The 17,757-nt window shown below is 57.7% G+C and overlaps 1 protein-coding gene across 1 annotated transcript in view; it reads left to right on the top strand.

Moving 5' to 3' along the window:
* The window catches only part of NCOR2 (nuclear receptor corepressor 2), a 164,559-nt gene that overhangs the window by 77,732 nt on the left and 69,070 nt on the right, over nucleotides 1-17,757 (top strand). The window contains exons 12-14 of the mRNA XM_081800960.1: nucleotides 1,145-1,323; nucleotides 4,634-4,688; nucleotides 7,000-7,098. Coding sequence (XP_081657086.1) covers nucleotides 1,145-1,323; nucleotides 4,634-4,688; nucleotides 7,000-7,098 — 333 coding nt within the window. The remainder of the gene's footprint in view (nucleotides 1-1,144; nucleotides 1,324-4,633; nucleotides 4,689-6,999; nucleotides 7,099-17,757) is intronic.

The raw sequence follows: 17,757 nt of genomic DNA, 5'->3' as shown, positions 1-17,757 counted from the left end.
GGCAGTTGGGTGGGGTGGTGGGAAAAGGGTATTTAGGACAGAGACTTCAGCTGACTGGAGGTTCCCTGGGAGGGTAGGAAGGAGGGGTTGGGCGGGAGGAGAGGTGTCGCCCCCACCCTGTGGGGAGCTTTTGGCAGTCATGGTGCATGCCCAGGAAGACACCCCGAGAGGGCAGGGCAGGGGGTCCTGCCAGGGGAGAGTTCTGCCTGTGACCAGGCCCGTGGTCGGCCGTTAGTGCGCATGTGGGGCAGCCGAGGACAACGGGAGAGGTGTTGGTACTGGAGGGCAGTGCCAAGTGCTGGGAGGCTCAGGCCTCCGGTGGCCGGGGCGGGGGGTAGTCCTTTCTGAGCTGGGGCTCAGGGCTGTGTGCTCTGCTGGGAATCCCAAACGCCGAAGGAGAGGTTGGCTGTGGGAGGCCAGGCAGCGGATCCTTTGAACTAGCTGACCATGGCCGTGCTGGGCCTTTGCCTGCCTCCTCAGATGGGTAATTAATCGCCAGTAATGGTCTGGCTGCAGAGATTTGGGGAAATGAGCCCAGCTGAGTGGTGGCTCAGAGCCTCTTAATAGCCATCCTGATGCATTATGAGCGAGTGCGCCCGACTCCTGCCGTGCACGGGGCCGGGCAGGCTAGATCCCAAGTGGGCATGCTTGAAGGAGCGGATGCCAGGGCCGGGGAGGATGGTGGGGTGGAAATGGGCCCGCGGTCTCACCGGCCCCTTTCCCTGCCCTGCGTGCCCTCAGAGCCTGGATGACCAGGCCTGTCTCCCGAGCTGGTCTGGCCCAGCTGGCTGAACGTCTTTGCTGTCGTGTTTTATGGCACTTGGATTTCCAAAGGGAAGATGCATTGCCCCCGCCCTCCCTGCAGATAAGGCCACTGCTGCTCTCCGCATTTAATTTACGACCCCGTCCACCATAAACCTGTCTGGGGCTGCCTTTAAATTCTCCCTCCCCCTGGCATTGGGCTCTTAGTATTTTCAACTCATCCTCCCCTTTCTCTGTGGCTCGGCATTTTCCCGCTCTCGCTCGGGACGTCCGCGCCCTTGCCCGGTCCCGCACCGCTGGCAGGAGCCCTCCCCGGCCCGTCCCCAGGCTGCCCTTGGGAGCCCTCTGACCCGGGCCCTCCGCCTTCTCCTCTTCCCTCCAGAACCTGGAGAAGCAGATGCGCCAGCTGGCTGTGATCCCGCCGATGCTGTACGATGCTGACCAGCAGCGCATCAAGTTCATCAACATGAACGGGCTCATGGACGACCCCATGAAGGTGTACAAAGACCGCCAGGTCATGAACATGTGGAGCGAGCAGGAGAAGGAGACCTTCCGGGAGAAGTGAGTCCCGTGATGCCGGGGTACCGGCCACTGCGGCCCTCTCGGGCTTCTCCTGTCCCGGGAAGCCCTTCTTGCTGAGGCGTGGACGGGCTTCCTGGGGCCACCGTGACCAGTGACCACAAGCTGGGTGGCTCACAGCAACAGGAATTTTATCCTCACTCCGCTCTGGAGGCCAGAAGTCTAGGTCAAGGTGTGGGCAGCGTTGGTTCCTTCCGGAGGCTCTGAGGGAGCATCCGCCCTGCACCTCTCCCCCAGCCCCTGGGGGCTCCTGGCAACCTTCGTCGTTGCTTGGCTTGTAGATGCTTCGTTCTCTCCCTGCCTCTGTCTTCATGTAGTCTCCCCGTGTGTCTCTCTGGTTTCTTCTTTTTCCATCAAGACCCCAGCCATACTGAATACAGGGCCCACGCTAGTCCAGTGTGACTGCATCTTAACTAATCACATCCCCAGAGAACCCATTTCCAAATAAGGTCACGTTCGGAGGTTTGGGTGGACATGAACTTTGGGGGACACTATTCAACCCAGTACAAAGCGTGAGGGCAGCCTTATGTAAAATGGAGCTGTGTGTATCGGAAGAACAAAGCCAGAGGATCTTGGAGGCTGGGCCAGAGGGCAGGGATATGAGGCTGGTGGGTGGCTCCATCCCACACACTGTGTAAATGCTTTTTGGGTTTTGTGTGTCTGTTCCTCTTAGCCCTCATAACGGCATTGCCGGGCCATCCCCATTGCACAGCTGAGGAAACAGAGGCTGAGAGAGGTTAAGACACTTAATGAAGGCCACACAGCTTACAAACAGTGGAGGCAGGATTCAGACTCCCCTGTCGTCAGGGCAGGGCCTCAGCTGCAGTGGAGAGCCTTTTTGGGAAGGGAGATGGAACCAGGGACCAGGGTAGCTTCGGAAAGAAGAGGCAGGAATTGAATGGTAAGAGGTCAGACTTGGGGCTTCTAAAAGGCAAGCGCCGAAAGACCGGAGTATTTTGGGGAGACGAATGAGGAGCTGCCAATGGATAAAACCCCTGTCCCCTCAACCAAACTGAGAAGATGTGTACCAGGGACCCGTGCATATGCCAGGCGCAGGCCCCTGTGAGGTGGGAGGGCTTGGGAAGCTGAGGCACGAGCGGTGGCCTCAGGGCTTGGCCAGGAGGGTGCACTGGAAACAGACTGCCTGCTTAGCCGCTGGGCCTCCGCCTCTGCCTCCGGCGACGGCCTCAGGGCCAGGGGATGAGACCCTGTTCTCTGGCCACTTGCTGTGGGTCCAGAGTGCCTGGCGGGCCTCCGGGACGGGGATGATTCTGGGTCATGGGCAGCACAGGGGTCGTGACCTGGCTGCACAGACACCAGGATGTGGACGTGCAGGGGGACCATCCATGAGGGTCTGGGCAGGAGGGTTGTGTTTTTTGCAAAAGCTTCTGAGTATGGAAATTCTAAAACATCCGTAAAAATAGAGGGGTGTTGTAACGAGGCCTCGAGTGCTTACCAAGAGTGAGCAGTTTTTGGGGACTAGCACTTCAGGGAGCGGGTCCCAGGGGCGTTTGGGGTTGACTCCTTGGAGACAGGAAGCCTAGTTCCTTGGGGGCTCATTTCTAGGTCCTCACAGTCACAGGTGTGATTGTTCTGCCACGAGTCAAGTCCCGAGTATAAGCCGTGCTATAATTTTAGTGAAGGACCGCAGTCACGGATGCTAAGAATTCCCATCGCCTTAGGTATCTAACTTCCCCCTGGTATGTTTGATATTTTTATTTATTTATGCTTTCTTTAAAAAAAAAAAAAAGTGTTTCTGGTGTATTTTCTGTGTTTCAGCCTTTCTGGAGAGTTCATGTTTGCTCTTTTCACCTAATGATTTCATTGTTAATTCAGAAGGGTAGGGACAGGGCAGGCAGGGCTGATGTCCCCTGAGCCTCAGCTTCGTGCCCCAAGTCTTTCCGGGAGAGCCGTCCTGGTTAAGGCCTCATTTTCCACAGAATTGATGGGGCTCGGGCCTCTGCAAATCATGCGCCAGTGGCATAGAGCCCCACCACTTACTGGCTTTGCACCTCCAGTAGCCACTTTGCCTTTCCGAGCCTCAGTTTCCACGTCTGTGAAATGGGTATGGCAACAGTGCCTCCCTTGTTTAGCTGCTGAGAGGTGCCCAGTGGGTAGGAAGTTCTCAGTAAGTGTTGTTAGAAGATACAGGTCTAGGTTGGAGGGTGGTGGAAGAGGTGAGCTAGAGGGTTTCCAGGTTTGAAACCCTGTCTCCTGGGATCCCATCTCTCCTTGGGGAAACCCCGAGGAAGGGATCTAGAGGGGGGAGGAAATGTCACTGGGGCAGGGAGAGGGGAGGAAGGCAACTCTGAAAAAAAGGGCATTAGGCTGGCTCCAGCTTTGCAAGCTGCCTGAGGCAGGATCCCAGGCGGGGAAGCCTGCCACTCTGACTCGCGGCTTCCTCCTGGAAGAGAAAAGAGGCCATTCCGGATTCTCCGGTGTCTGGTTGGAGAGAAGGGAGGGGCCCATTGGCCTCCTGCCCAGCCATCTGGAGGGCCGGGCGGAGAGCACCGGGCACTGGCCCAGGCTCCCTTGGGGGACCCGGGGACCCCGCCTCACCAGCAGCTCCTTCTCTCCCCGGGGGAGGCTGCGGGGCGGTGGAGCGTCATGGGGACGGTCAGGCTGAGGTTGGGCCCCGGCCAGGGACTCCACCCAGCATCCCTGGGGCCTCCGCGGCCGTGACCCATATCTCCGCCCCCACTGCCCGCCTGCTCCTATGGCCCTGACATTTCAGCCTTGCCGAGCCTTTCCCAGTAATTCTGCCGGCTTCACAGGAAGCCAGCTGGTGGGGTTCCAGCTCCCCGCACGCCCTCCGCCGTAAGTCCTTTCTTGCCGCCTCCTCGTGGGCACTCAGAGCCTGTGCTCCCACCTCTCCCAGGGAGAGCTGCAGCTCGCCGCCTGACCTGGGGCCTGGCTGTGGGGGCCCGCGTGGGCCGGGTGAGGCCCGGCTTCCCAGACCCGGCCGGAGATAGAAACAAAGGCAGATTTTAAAAGGGGGGGAACCCCACCAAAGAGCTGCATGCAATGTCCTCATTTTTCCTGGAAGCCGCCTCCAGCAGGACAAACAAATATATTTTCAAAGGCGCTAAAACCAGTGACTCACTCCAAGGAACGCCCTCTCTTACCCTCGGCCCGCCCGCCCTTCCCACACCCCCCTGGGCTTAATTGCTCCGAGTGGGGCGGCGCCCGCCTAGCCGGGCCGCGGAGATGGCAGGCGCCTGGGTGCTCGGCGCCCGCCCAGCTGGGAAGCCCCCCGTGGCCGGGCCTCACGCCTGCCTTTCTCCTCCCACAGGTTCATGCAGCACCCCAAGAACTTCGGCCTGATCGCATCATTCCTGGAGAGGAAGGTGAGTCGCTGCCCCCAAGCCCAGCCATCAGCCCGGCCGCCCCGCCAGCCCCGCACCTCTCTGGGGGCCACTCCGGTGGGCGGCCGCTTGCCCTGGGGCAAAGGACCCTCCCACCCTGCCTACAGCTTGCCCCTTGTTCTGTCAGTCCTTCCTTCCTAACCCCCCTCTGTCGGTCCTCATGCTCCTTCCTTTGAGAAGCAGTCGCAGGCCCCGCCCCTGCTGGCCGAGGGGGTGGAGCCTCAGGCTAGGAAAGCCCAGGAGAGCTGTGTGCACCGGCTTCCCTGGAGCCAGCTCCTCAGACGTGGCAGCGAGCGTCCTTGCAGACTGGGCATGGGTTCTGGAAGCCATGCATGCTGTGCCCAGCGTCCCAGTTAAGGCTTTATAGGCAAGAGTGGCATTCTTTCAGGGGGCTGGCCTCTCTGATTGTCACTGGATGCTTTCTGACGCCCTGATGGCAGCTAGGCGTGTGGTCAGTAAGTCCCCATCCCGTTTGGACAAACCTTCATGTAGAACTGCCACTTGAACCCTACCTCGCCTCCAAACCCAGCCCAAGGCACTGCCCCCTTTCGCTCCACCTCCTCCCTGGCCAGTAGACATGAAGTGTCTGGGCACCCTTTGTCGGGCCGGGCAGTGCCTGGAGTGGGGGAAGCCAGGCCGGGTCTGGATGAGACCCTGTGTGTTGGCATCAGCGCTGGGAACCCCGGTGTTGTAGGATGGAGTAGGAAGGGCTCCAGCCAGGGTTTCCTTCTGGGGCTGCTGTCCTGGGTGTTTTACACCACACTCCCTTGAATCAGGTTTGCCAGAGATGGGGCATCTGCCCAGCTGCTGGAGGCCTCATGCTTTTCAGTTGAGGGAGGGCTGTCCGGGCATGAGCCAGGCGGTTATTTTAAAGTTGAGCAGTTGTCCTTAGCATCTGCCCTTAATGAGCAGATAACCATAGAAGGAGGGAGATGGGGCGATGTAGGGAAACAGAATCTTTCCATGCCTGAAAAACCGGCATGGGGAAGCAAGCCCTATAAATAGCCTTTCTTCTGACTTCATGATGGCTTCGTGCTGGGGGTGTGGACAGTCTGGGAGGCTCTAGGTCAGGGCTCCCCAGGGATGGAGGCAAGGTTTTCAGAAGCTGGTCGTTGAGCAGCATTGCTTGGGAACGGGGAATCAGAATCTCTACCCTGGAGAGTAAACTTTATGGTATAGTTTGGTAAGAGGCTGCTCAGGATAGGACTTAAATAGAGCTTCCAGAAGGGTCTGAAGCAGGGATTGCCAATGGTCCCCCATGCCTTTGGGGACAGGTGTGTTCTGAGTGAGGCTTGGAGCAGGGTGGGAGCTCGGTGGGCCGGCCAGCCGGTGCTTGTCTGCAGGGACAGCTGCTGCTTAGGGTCAGCCCATTGTTGTCCAGCATGGAAGGAAGGCGCTCCCCTGAATTGTTCAAGGGGAAGTCAGACACCCACATTGCCCAGTTTACAAATACTGGCATCTGATAAGACGATTTTCTCAACTGCTGTGTGGACCTCGTGTGTGGGCCAGGTTTACGTGGGAAATAGCCTCTGTTCACGTGCATTCTGGAGGTGGCAAAGGCCATGAGGTTTGAGGCCCAGCCTGCCTCTGTACCCAGCAGCTTTGACGAAACAGCCCTCTGAGGCAAGCTGTCACCTGGAGTTGGCCCGTGGCTGCAGGTGGCAGGCACAACCATGTTGCGTCTGGTTGCTTTGAGGATGTCCTCTTACCGCTCCCATTTGGGCAAGGACGTGGTGGGATTCCAGGGAGGGCCAGTCGCTAACTTAGCAAGTGACACCAGGGTTCACACCCAGATGGGTGTGGAAGAGATCAGGGCAGAGAAAATCATAAATGTTCCAAGAGATGAAGAGTCGCTTGGGGACATTACAGTCCGGCTGGGTCACAAAGCTTGGAAGAGGTTACTCGGGGCCCCCAGGTGTTCGGGAAGAAGGAGCTGCGCTGAGAGGAAGGAGAGCCAGGCCCAGGTCGGGGCCGACTTTGAGTTTGCCCAGCTGGGAGCCCGAGGGCCCGGGGAGGGCAGGCGACCACCTCGTTGTTACGGTTAGACAGCAGCAAGGACAGTGGGGCCAGGTAGCACCTCTGGAGGGGTTCCTGAGGGCTCCGTCTTCATGACTGCTCTGTGAAGTCCGTGCTCCGAGCATCCCCATTACTCCGGTGAGAAGGCACGGTGACCTGTCCAGGGGCACCCCGCTCTGTGTGGAGGAGGCAGGATTTGAACCCAGATCTCTGGCTCCTGGCCCCCGGCTCTGACCACCCACACTGGACAGAGCATTTTTCTATTTCTGTCACACAGACTGTGGCTGAGTGTGTCCTCTATTACTACCTGACCAAGAAGAACGAGAACTATAAGAGCCTGGTGAGGAGGAGCTACCGGCGCCGCGGCAAGAGCCAGGTGAGAGGCGGGGCGGGGTGCTGGCTCTTGGGACCAGTCCCCGGCACGCTCCGAGGCCGTTTGCAAGATGGGCGGTGACCATCTGCACGTGTTGTTCTGCAGCAGGCTCCCTCAGCTGGAGCCCCCTCCGTGGTGGCCGAGAGACCCTCTCTGGGGGTGTTCAGGCTACCCCAGCAGCAGAGAGGAGTGCTAGGAGAAAGACCACTTCCATTCTCAGCCTAGAAAATTCTAGAACTCCTGGCTTGGTGAATCATGATCCCTGTGGTGAAAGGGTCACATGCCCAGAGCAAGGACTGGGTTCTCTGCCTGACTTGGACTGGTTAACAAGTTCAACATTTAAAAATATTTGTAGTTTCTTTGTGTTGTTTTTATGCATATTTGTAAACAGAAAAAAGCCAGTACATCAACTTGTAGTTTGTCAGCTGTCACTGTTTAGGATGAGATCGAGGGATTATTTATGTTAGAGCAGGGCTTGGCAAGCTATGGCTCTTAGGCCAAGTTGGCCCACCCTTTCTTTTGTGAATAAAGTTTTATTGACACACAGCCATGTCCATTCATTTCCATATTACTGTGGCAGCTTTTCTGTTATAGCAGCAGAGCAGGGTAGTCATGACAGAAACTGCAAAGCCTAAAACATGTATCGTCTGGTCCTTTCCAGAAAATGCTGACCTCTGAGTTGGAGAAACAAGGAGCTGGTTTTGAACAGTGTTTTGCAAATAATGGTGAAGATGGTGGGGGTCTGTAGCACACAGGTGAAAGGGGGCTCCTGGGTGATCGATCAGGGCTTGGGAGACAGAGGGAGGGGGTGGGTTCACTTCACTTCCAGGCTGTTGAAAATCAGCTCAGGGCAGGTGCTGGGAGCACGTGACTCCCGGAGGAGGTAGGCTTGCGCTGTTGGAGGAGGGATTTGGGCTGGACGGGCAGACGGCTTCGGGATACTGCCGTTAGGTGCTGCCTGCAGCTGGTGGAGGTGCATCCTTCCGGGGGCCTTTGGCCTGGGGCGCCCAGGGGAGAGTGTTGCAGGCCAGGAGTGGCGGGACCTGGGATGAGAAGGTCCTGTGGTTTTTCTCCCTGACGTTGGCGTCTTCCCTTCCCCAGGCTGGCCAGGGCAGGGTCCTGAGGCATCGCCCTCAGCCATCCCCAGTGGGGTCCTGGTGCCCACCGTGAGGCACTTTGCAGTCGAGTCCCACAGATGGGTTCTTAACCGGCATCCTCCTTCTCCTCTCTTGCCTTCTGGGAATTGTGCTTCTACACTGTGGACCCACTTTCCTGTTGGCTAAGCTACATGTAATTAAGGGAGCAAATTTGTTGAGAGGAGAATAAGTAACCCCTCACTGCACTCAGGCATAAATGGTTGGGACTGAGTGTTGGTTCTCCTTGGCTGGGGCGTTGAAGGGTGGCTGTGTCTGGTTTGTGGATAGGGTTTTCCTTGAGCATTGTGTGGCCACGGTTGACCAGCCTGATTGCCCATCTAACAGATGTGTAAAAGCAAGTCTTACTGGCTTGAAGCTATTTAATTCCAAAGACCCAGCTGTGCTGTTTTGTTTTATTTTATTTATTTTTATTTATGTATTTTTATTAACATATGATGTATTATTTGTTTCAGGGGTACAGGTCTGTGATTCATCAGTCTTATACAACTCACAGCGCTCACCATAACACATACCCTCCCCAGTGTCCATCACCCAGCCACCCCATCCTTCCCACCCCCCAGCTGTGGTGTTTTAGAAATGGAAGTGCAGTCAGGAATTTTCTAGACTGAGAAGCACAAACTCAAATAAATTCCAGGCAGGGAGCATAAATATGCTGAGGCATGAAAGGCAGTAGGGAGTGGTGGGGACTGTGGCAAAATAGGAGGGGAGCTAAAGGCCTTTAGGTTTATTTAAAAACCGTCATCAGAGATCTCTTGAGCACCTACTATGTGCCAGTTTTCCTGCTAGTCTTCCCAGTGTGTGTGCCCTCACTCGCCCCCTTGCTTCTTTGGGGTCACTGTGGGTGGGCTCATGAGGCCCCTCCAGGTGGCTGGGCTGGGGAATCTGGAGAAGAAAGAGTTCTGACAGATGGGGAGAGCCATGTTTGCATGGAGGGAGATGAGGACTTGTGTGTGTTGAGGTCATTTAGTGAGGGGGGGTATCCTCAGACGAGTCCCGGATGGGAGGGTTGAGGGTGTCAGCGTCCTTCATCTTTGGTCTCGGCTGCCATGCCTTTTATTCTGTGGTGTTAATTCTGTTTATCGGATATTTGTGTGTGGGCACAGGGAGCTCCTCACTGGTTGTATAGACCAGAGTACATAGGTGGTTCCCAGATAGCATGCCAGCGGTCTGAGAGTCTCCATAGAGTCGGGGCCCTCAAAAATGGACTCCTCAATGGACAAGAACAGAAGTGAGGGTGTCCCCAGCAGAGGGAGCAGCAGGTACAAAGGCACTGGGGTATGAGAGAGCATAGTGCCTTTAGAGTCTTTGGAGCAGGGGTCTTAACAGCTTCCAGGGTGTTAAATGAATGAAGGATTGGAGACAAATCTTCTGCTCATGTTTGATGAGTGACTAGCGTCGTTTCTCTACTCTGTGGAAGACAGAAGTACAAATGTGAGGGTACATGGCAGCTCACACTTGACCTCAGCTTCCGTGAGAGGCAGCAGGGAGTGGTGAGGCCTGTAGCCGGCTTAGCTCGTGACCTGGGTCCACCCCGCTGACGTTTGGCCAAGGGTCCTCGTCCTGCCAGAGCCGATTTTTGAGGATGAGCTGGAAATCTGGATTTATCTGGAATTGCCTGAGTTTTCCATCTTAGGTTGCATGAAAAACAACAACAAGGCATTGACTGTATAGGCCAAACAACTCCTGTTTGCCCTTTTTCTTTTTAAATTAAGTTTTTAATTATAATGCCAGTGTAGTTAACATGTTAGTTTCAGGTGTGCAATGGAGTGATTCAGCAATTCGATGCGTTACTCAGTGCTCACCGTGGTAAGTGTGCTCTTAATCGTATTTGCTGTCCATCTGTCCTCGGCCCCCAGTGTAAGACCTCTGGATTCGAGAATGGTAAGGCTTGGGTGGTGGAGGTAAAGAGGGGATTGTGTGTGACTTGGGGGCAGAGGCCAGACCATGCAAGGCCGGGGCGCTGGGGAGCCCTGGAATATTGTATAGCAGAGGAGAAACATCGGTTTCCTCTTTTTGTCTGCGTCATCTTGGATTAGCCATAGTGTCTGCACTGCTTCTCCGGTGAGGTTTTGCTCTCTGCTCAGGCCGGTGCCTCAGGCTGGGGCTCCCAGGATGGAGAAAGGATGCCTCTGTGTTCTGCCTCTCGCAGAAAGATGGGAGGAAGCAGGGCGGGAGGCCCCTGTCTCCTGGGAGCTGGGACACGGCGTGGTGGCCCTCCCCTCCCTCTCATCAGCCAGGGCTGCCAGTGTGCCAGCGACAGAGATGCACACACACGTCCTGGAAGGGCTTCTGTGCCAGGCAGACCCACCGCCCTCACCACTGCCCACCGGCCCTGTTCACAAACATGGAATAAACGGGTCAACCCGAGTGTTGACTCGGGCTGTAAGTCTTTTCTCTGCCCTGTGACAGTGAAATAAATGGCAGACACAGGTCCCTCGGCCCCTCTCATTAATCTGAGGTGCAATTACTGGTGGGGCCTGAGCTTCCTTATTTCTGCTTGGTTTTATAAAGGCCGTGATCCTGCTGATACATGTCGCAGTGAGGAGAGCAGGGGTTCCCGAGCAGGGGTTCCCGCAGCCTGGCATGGTTTTATAAAGGAGGAGAGCAGGGTTTCCCGCAGCCTGGCGTGGGAGGCAAGTCAGGCTTGCCCCACCTTCCTGGGTCCCTTTAGTTTTGGAGGAAGACGTAGGTCGTCTTCAGCCAGTATCTGTTGGGGAGACGCTGGGAGGCCAGCGAGACAGGGGAGCCTTGTCAGAATTGCCAGGCACTGGCCTTGCGGCGTGATGGGATAGTGATGCTGCTGGCCATTCACTCAGCCCCAGGACTGGTGCGAGGGGTGGGTGCGTTTTCACTCAGAACTTTATGGGGGGGACGTACCGCCATCATGCCCGCTTTATAGGTGCTGGGAGGTGAGGAACCTGCTCTTCGTGGCATATTCAGGATTCGAACCCAGCACAATCTGCCGTTGGAGCCCAAGGGGAGACCCTGGTGATCCCATTTGCCACCTTTTGGCCATGTGGCTCGTCTTTTGGAAGCTGTCCCTCACTGACCTTGTAGGGCCTGTGTTCCTCGGTCTGTGTGGGCCCTGCTGCATCAGGAAGCAGATGGACCTCGCTGTGGGTGGGACGTGCCCCACTGAGCCCCCATCTGCATCACGCCCCCAGCCCCGTCTGGGTCTCCATCTCCACTCACTGGGAATCTATTCCTGGCCCCACGTGCACCTGGCTTCTGGGAGCCTGCAGCTGGAAACTCTTCCCATCTCTTTTAGTTCTCCTCTGCTCTGGGAGACATGGAGGGCTGTCTCCCCCTCTCTGGCTGTCTTGCAGTCTCTCTTCGCTCCCCCAGCCCCATGCATGTCCCCGCCCTCTTCCAGGTGGCCAGTGGCTGCAGAGGCTATGGTGCCTGTCTGTGATTCCCGTGGCTTGGGGCCACACCGTGGCTAAGGTGGGCCATGAGGGGCCTCTCAGCTTCTCAGCCCAACAGGTGCCCCTTGATGGGCCCTCCCCACCAGGTGTCAGATGCCCAGGATTGTGTGTTCATCTGAGGGCATGTATGGAGTGCTTCCTGCATGTCAGGACTAAAAGTTCTGCCTTTGGAGCCAGATCAGACCGTGATCTTTCAGGAAGCTAGAGCAAAGGCATCAGCCGAGCATGGCTGTCTTGACACCTCACAGACTGTCCTGATTAAGAGCCCTGAGATGGGTGTGAGGGGTGCTTCGAGGTGTTGGGGAGTGGGTTTGATGACCCTTCTCTCGGCTGGGCGGTCCCACCTGCCACCTCGTAGAAGGTGCATTTTCTGAGTTGGCCGGCTCCTAGCCCAGGCCTGGGGACGGGGGATGGCCCTGATGTCTTCGCCCGTGCCCGTCTCCTCACCATTCCTGTCTCAGTGGGTCCTGGGCTCAAATCCCCGCGTCTGGGGAGGAGGGGACCCCACGGCGCTGGTGGCGGGGGGTTACTCTTCCCAGAACGTAGGGCACACCACCGCCTGCTCCTGCTGCAGTCAATGTCCCCAGGCTGTCCCCTTCTGGGGTTCCAGGCTGAGTCACGCACCTGAGACAGAGCTGGCGTCCAGCTGGGGGTCTCCCAGCTGCCACCAGGAGGGCTTGTCAAAAGTCAAACTGCTGGGCCGGGCCCCTCCATGGGGCCTGAGAGCCCGCATCTCTAACAGGCTTCCAGCAGTACTGGCTGCTGGTCTGGACCACTCAGAACCTCAGCCTGTGGGAGGTTTCCTGGTGGGGGGGAGTGGGAGGGGCGGGGGAGGGAGCAGGGTGGCAGAAGGGGAAGTTGAGGCATGGTGCAGGCTCACCGGCAGATGGGGGCAGGAGGAGATGACCCCGAAGGGGAGATGAGCGGAAATGGCCCTTCTGAGGTGTCCTGCGCTGGGAGGACAGGGCCAGGTCTCAGTCCACAAGCCATGCATGGACCGCTGGGGGGCGCTCGCGGCAGCGGGGGCAGCAAGCAGCTTCCAGAAGGGACCTGGCCAGTCCCTCCGGGGGACTAACCCTGTGCATTTTACTATTTGCAAACTATGCTTCCCAGTGGTCATGACCTTCTCAAATGCTTAACCACAGCGTGTGAAGCAAGACGTCACTGCGTCTGCTCAGGTGACACCCTGTCCTGTCACACCCTCATCACTCGCCCTGTGCAAGCCATTTGTTTACCATGTTGATGGTCACGTTTGAAAGCATGGGTGGTTGCAAAAGTGGAATGTAAAACTCCTTGATGAAAAGCAGCAGTCATTGGGTGTCTCTGGGCTTAGACCCTTAGATGGCTGCCCCGAGAGAGGTGAGGTCCACCTGGCATCCACGGCGTGGGTGCTCAGCCCTGGAGGCCAGGCATGTGCGCTGGTTGTTGGGGCACCAGGATCACTTCTGTGTTTAACAGAGGGTGCCATCCACCTTCCAGAAACTTCTCCATATTCTGACGGAGGGAGATGCAGGCCAAGCCATAGACTTTTGGAATGCCAGCCCCTTCACGCCCACCCCCGATGGAGCCCACACACCTAAGCTTTGGCAGGTGGGAGCTGAGTCCCCGGCTCCTGGACCCTGGCCCATGAGACCCACCTCTGAGTGGCAGGCATGCTTGGGGGCTGGGCCCAAGCCCGAGCATCCTCTCTATGAGGTGAATCATGGGCTGAGGCAGATGACGGTACAGTGGTTTATAGTTCATGATTCATGGACAGAGGGGCCGAATTATCCCAGCTAATTGCAGAACCAGAGCCCAGGAATGCTGTGGTCAGTAGTCGGCCTAACTATGCAGGCTGTCGGGGAGCTGAGAGTGTGAGGTGGATTTGGGCCAGGCAGCAGGGCCCATCCCGGCTGTGGCTGTGACTGAGGGGCCATGGTGGCCCTCCAGGCGAAGGGGGGGGACCGTGCCGTGGAGGGGGTGTGTCCCCGGGGGCAAGTGCTCCCCTGGGCAGCTGGGACTCAGCCTTCTGGCCTGTCCCTGGGCGTCTGAGGGGGATATGCAGGGGACCCCACTTCCCCTCCTGCCCTCTGGCCTGCACGTCCTTGTGCTCTGTGGCTCTTCTCTGTGGCCCAGTCCAGCTCCCACCGCTGACCACTCACTGACCCCAGGCTCCTGTGTTTTCTGGGTTGATCTCCCTCTCTTGCTCTCTTTCCTCGCTCTTTGTGTCCTGTCTCCCTCTTTCCCCATGTGTGAATCTCTGTATCTCTCTTTCCCCCTGTGCCTGCATCCGTGTCCCTCTCCCCTCCCCACACCCACACCTTTCTCCCTCCATCTCTACCTTCCTCCCCCTTTTTCTTCCTCTCCCTGATCCTTCTTCCTGCTCCTCTGAGCCTCCTCTTCCAGCTCCTTGCCAAGGGACAGGTGACCTTGTTCCGGTTGCTGAGGCACTCCGGAGGCTCCCGTGCCTGGGGCAGCTCTCACGGGGGGACAGCGTGACCTGGAAGGCCATTCCAGGACAGGCCCAGCCAAGCGCAGTCCACGCGGGGAGGGGCAGCTCCTGTGCAGTCGGGGCTGGCTCCCAGGGCCTGGCTGCCCCTCCTTGGGCTGATGAAATCACTTGAGGTCTCCCCCCAGTGCAGTCTGGCAGGGACGTGGGGCAGGCCAGATATGGCCACACTGACCCCGGATGGGGCTGTGTTTCTCTCGGCCTGCTGGGTAAGCGTGGGTGTGCGTGTCCTGAACATGGCCCAGAGCCCAGATGGGCCTCCAGCCTGAGGGTCTATCCGACTTTCCTGGGCGGCCCAGGCCTGTAGGAGGTGATGCTTCTGCGTTGCTGGGGGCAAGCCGGGCTGAGCCAGACTGTCTGGATCACTTCAGTGAGCAGATGTCCCTAATTCCTGCCCAGGAGGCGAGAGACCTGTGGGAGGCCCCTCTGGGCCGGTAGCCCCCCAGACATATTCCAGGGACCACTGTTCTCAGGAGGGTGGGTGGTCTCCTTCCCAGGAGAGGCCATACCCCAGGGAGCGAGCAAGCTGGGCTGCCGTTTTGGGAGAAGACAAACATGGCCTTCTCACGGGCCGTGATGTGGGGGCAGGGGGGGACCTGGCTCTCTGCCAGCCCTGTTCGAGGCAGACCACATCAAAGGCATAGAAGGACATGGAAAATGTGAGCCCAGCCCAGAAAATGTGAGTGTGGAGCATTTGGACCCCAGGGGGGTGAGAGGTGGGGGGCTGACAGACCCCACATCCGGGCATCTCAAGCTGGGCTGCCAGGAGTCGGGAAGTAGTTACCAGAAGGGCAGCATTTGTGTGGGTCTGTGCCAGCGTGGGTCAGGCAGGAGGGGCCCCCTTGGGCTTGACTGCTCAAGGGGCATCCTGGGTGGGTGGTGGCCATGTTGGAGACCTTTGTGTCATGACTTCACATTGTCCCCATTCTAGGTGATTCCACAGTGAACACGACAAACGAGGTCCCCAGAGCGGACAGGTCCGTGTGGGAGGTGGGCAGTGCACAAGTAAATTAGCGTGATTATTTGAGGTGGCAGGAAGGGCTGCAGAATGTCGGGAGACAGCTGATGTGAGGGAGGGCAGCTTTTAGGGAGCTGACCTCGAAGGCTTCTCTGAGAAGGTGTCATTTGGGCTCAAACTTGAGGGATAACAAGGAACCAGCCAGGCAGAGTTGGAGGGAGAATCCCAGGCAGTGAGTGCAAAGGCCCTGAGGTAGGAGTGAATGTGGCATCTTCCAGGAGGCAAGGGGGAGCGGCCCCAAGGGAAGTGGGTGAAGTGAGCAGGGGCAGGCCGGGGCTAAATCCCATGGCCTTGGGGCGCCTGGGTGGCTCAGTTGGTTAAGCGACTGCCTTCGGCTCAGGTCATGATCCTGGAGTCACAGGATCGAGTCCCGCATCGGGCTCCCTGCTTGGCAGGGAGTCTGCTTCTCTTTCTGGCCCTCCTCCCTCTCATGCTCTCTGTCTCTCATTCTCTCTCTCTCAAACAAATAAATAAAATTAAAAAAAAAAAAAAAAATCCCATGGCCTTGTGGTCTGTCAGACCACCGATTTTGTTCCCAGCTGCAGGACAGGATCTGATCGACAATTTCAAACCAGAGCATTGGCTGCCACAACCACACATCTCCCTGCAGGCAGAACAGACGTCATGGGTGTGTGTGTGTTAAACGCTACTCGGGTTTTGTTGGCACATCTGTTTGCAGGGGAGTGCTGGGGAGTGTTTAGCAACCAGCCTTGTGGGGGCGAGGCCCCGATTTGTAGCACGTAACAGTTGCCGTGGTATAAATACTCCCACCGTGCCCGATCTAAGCTACCTACGTGACGTCACCAAAGGTGGAGCTGGGAGGGGGCGTGCCCAGCGCCGTACCCTATCCCACTTCCGCTGTGTGGATGCAGTTGATGTAAATAACCTCAAGAGCATAGATAACGGATTTATGTAGTCAAATAATTGGGAAGTGATGCATTTTGAGTACTTGTTACCTTTGTTTTTATCCTAAGTTCTTTAACCGTAAGGTTATGTAGTTCGTTTTTAGTAATGGCTGTGTTCAACAGCTTTCCTGCAAAATCCTTGAAAGTTGAAGTCTGCTCTCTTGAGCTGATCTGAGCCAGTTCCAGCACACCTCTGTCTGGACTCAGGGGGCATCCCCTGTCTATGTTTCTCCAGGAGGGACAGACGGACTGGATGAGGAGGGTAGGGGGCCGAGGGTCAGGTGGGGGCCACCAGGACCAGAAAACTCTGTTGTGTCTTGCCCCTGTCTGGACTCAGGGGGCATCCCCTGTCTATGTTTCTCCAGGAGGGACAGACGGACTGGATGAGGAGGGTAGGGGGCCGAGGGTCAGGTGGGGGCCACCAGGACCAGAAAACTCTGTTGTGTCTTGCCCCTGACCCCTGGCCCCAGTTCTCCCCCCTGCCTTGGGCTCCGGGCCCCCTCGTCCCCACTGACAAGAGACGGCAGGTGTCATGAGGACAGAACCCCTCTCGGGGTTTGCTCACTGGGGGCGCATGGTCTCTACTCAGTGAAGGGCTTGTTGAACGAGCAGCTGAGATGGTGCTGCGGGCAGCGCTGTGGGTCGCGGGGAAGCTCTCACGGCACGTTTCTGAGGACCTGTCATCTGAGGATTAAATCCCTGCCGAGCTGCCCTTCAACATGGGGCGGAAGACGTCATCCCCGGCCCCCCCCCCCCCGCCGCTGACGGGAGCCTTTAGCGGTTGTCCACTACCGCCAAGGTGCGCGCCGTGTGTCTGAGCGTGGGGTGAAAGGTGGCCAGGCTCGGCAGCCGTGTCCAGTATGTCGCGCAGTAGGGACGGTGCTTGTGTTCACGTCGCCGTGCCTTTGCCCAGGCAGGTCCTCTCCCTGCAGTGTCCCCTCTCATCCTTGTGAACCGAAAGCCTTTGGAGACTCCACTCAGAGGCCTCCTTCCCTGTCCCCGTGGGGCAGGCAGAACTGCCACCACATCTGCTGCGTGCTGGGCCTTTTGAAGTCTCCTCGGCACTGAGCCTCCTTCTGCCCTGGCAGAGTTCCTGGTCACTGTGAGCTGAGGCGCCAGCTCCGGAAGGCTGGGGACCGCATTTTTGGTGGCGTGGTGTCCCCCTGGTGGGCTCAGAGCATGAGTGTGGGGGGAACGCACAGGTGGTGGCATGGTTTGGCTTGAACGGGGGGAGCCCGTGACCTCCCGGCCCCGGGTAGCAGGCACAGCACCTGCCCGTAGGATCTTGCTAGGAAATGCCGTGCAACCTGGGGCGAGCTCCCGGACTTCTCCATGGCCTTGTGTCCTGTTCTATAGAACAGAGGTAGTCCCGGGCCTGTTGGGAGGATTCCGTTAACTCACAGGGAGAACGAGGAGAAGCCTTCGTCTGGATGTGTTTTTATCCGTGCAGTTTTCCGTGCAGCCCTGGCCTGGGGCTCAGCACAGTGCAGGCTCCGTTGCCGCTTGCCTGTCCTGCACTCAGCGCTCCGGAAGCAGGGGTCCCTCAGGGATCAGAACTGATGGCTCTGGCTAACCGTAGATCCGGTCAGGTTTTCTGCAAAGCCGTGCTGTGGTTTGGGAGGGACGTTCCCAACTGAGTACTGGGCATGAAGCCCATCGTGAGCCTGAC

This window comes from Leptonychotes weddellii, chromosome 13, assembly GCF_054177405.1.
Source record: "Leptonychotes weddellii isolate Sample4059 chromosome 13, ASM5417740v2, whole genome shotgun sequence".
Taxonomy (NCBI): domain Eukaryota; kingdom Metazoa; phylum Chordata; class Mammalia; order Carnivora; family Phocidae; genus Leptonychotes; species Leptonychotes weddellii.
The sequence above is the reverse complement of the archived record's forward strand: the minus strand, read 5'-3'. Positions and strand labels throughout refer to the sequence as shown.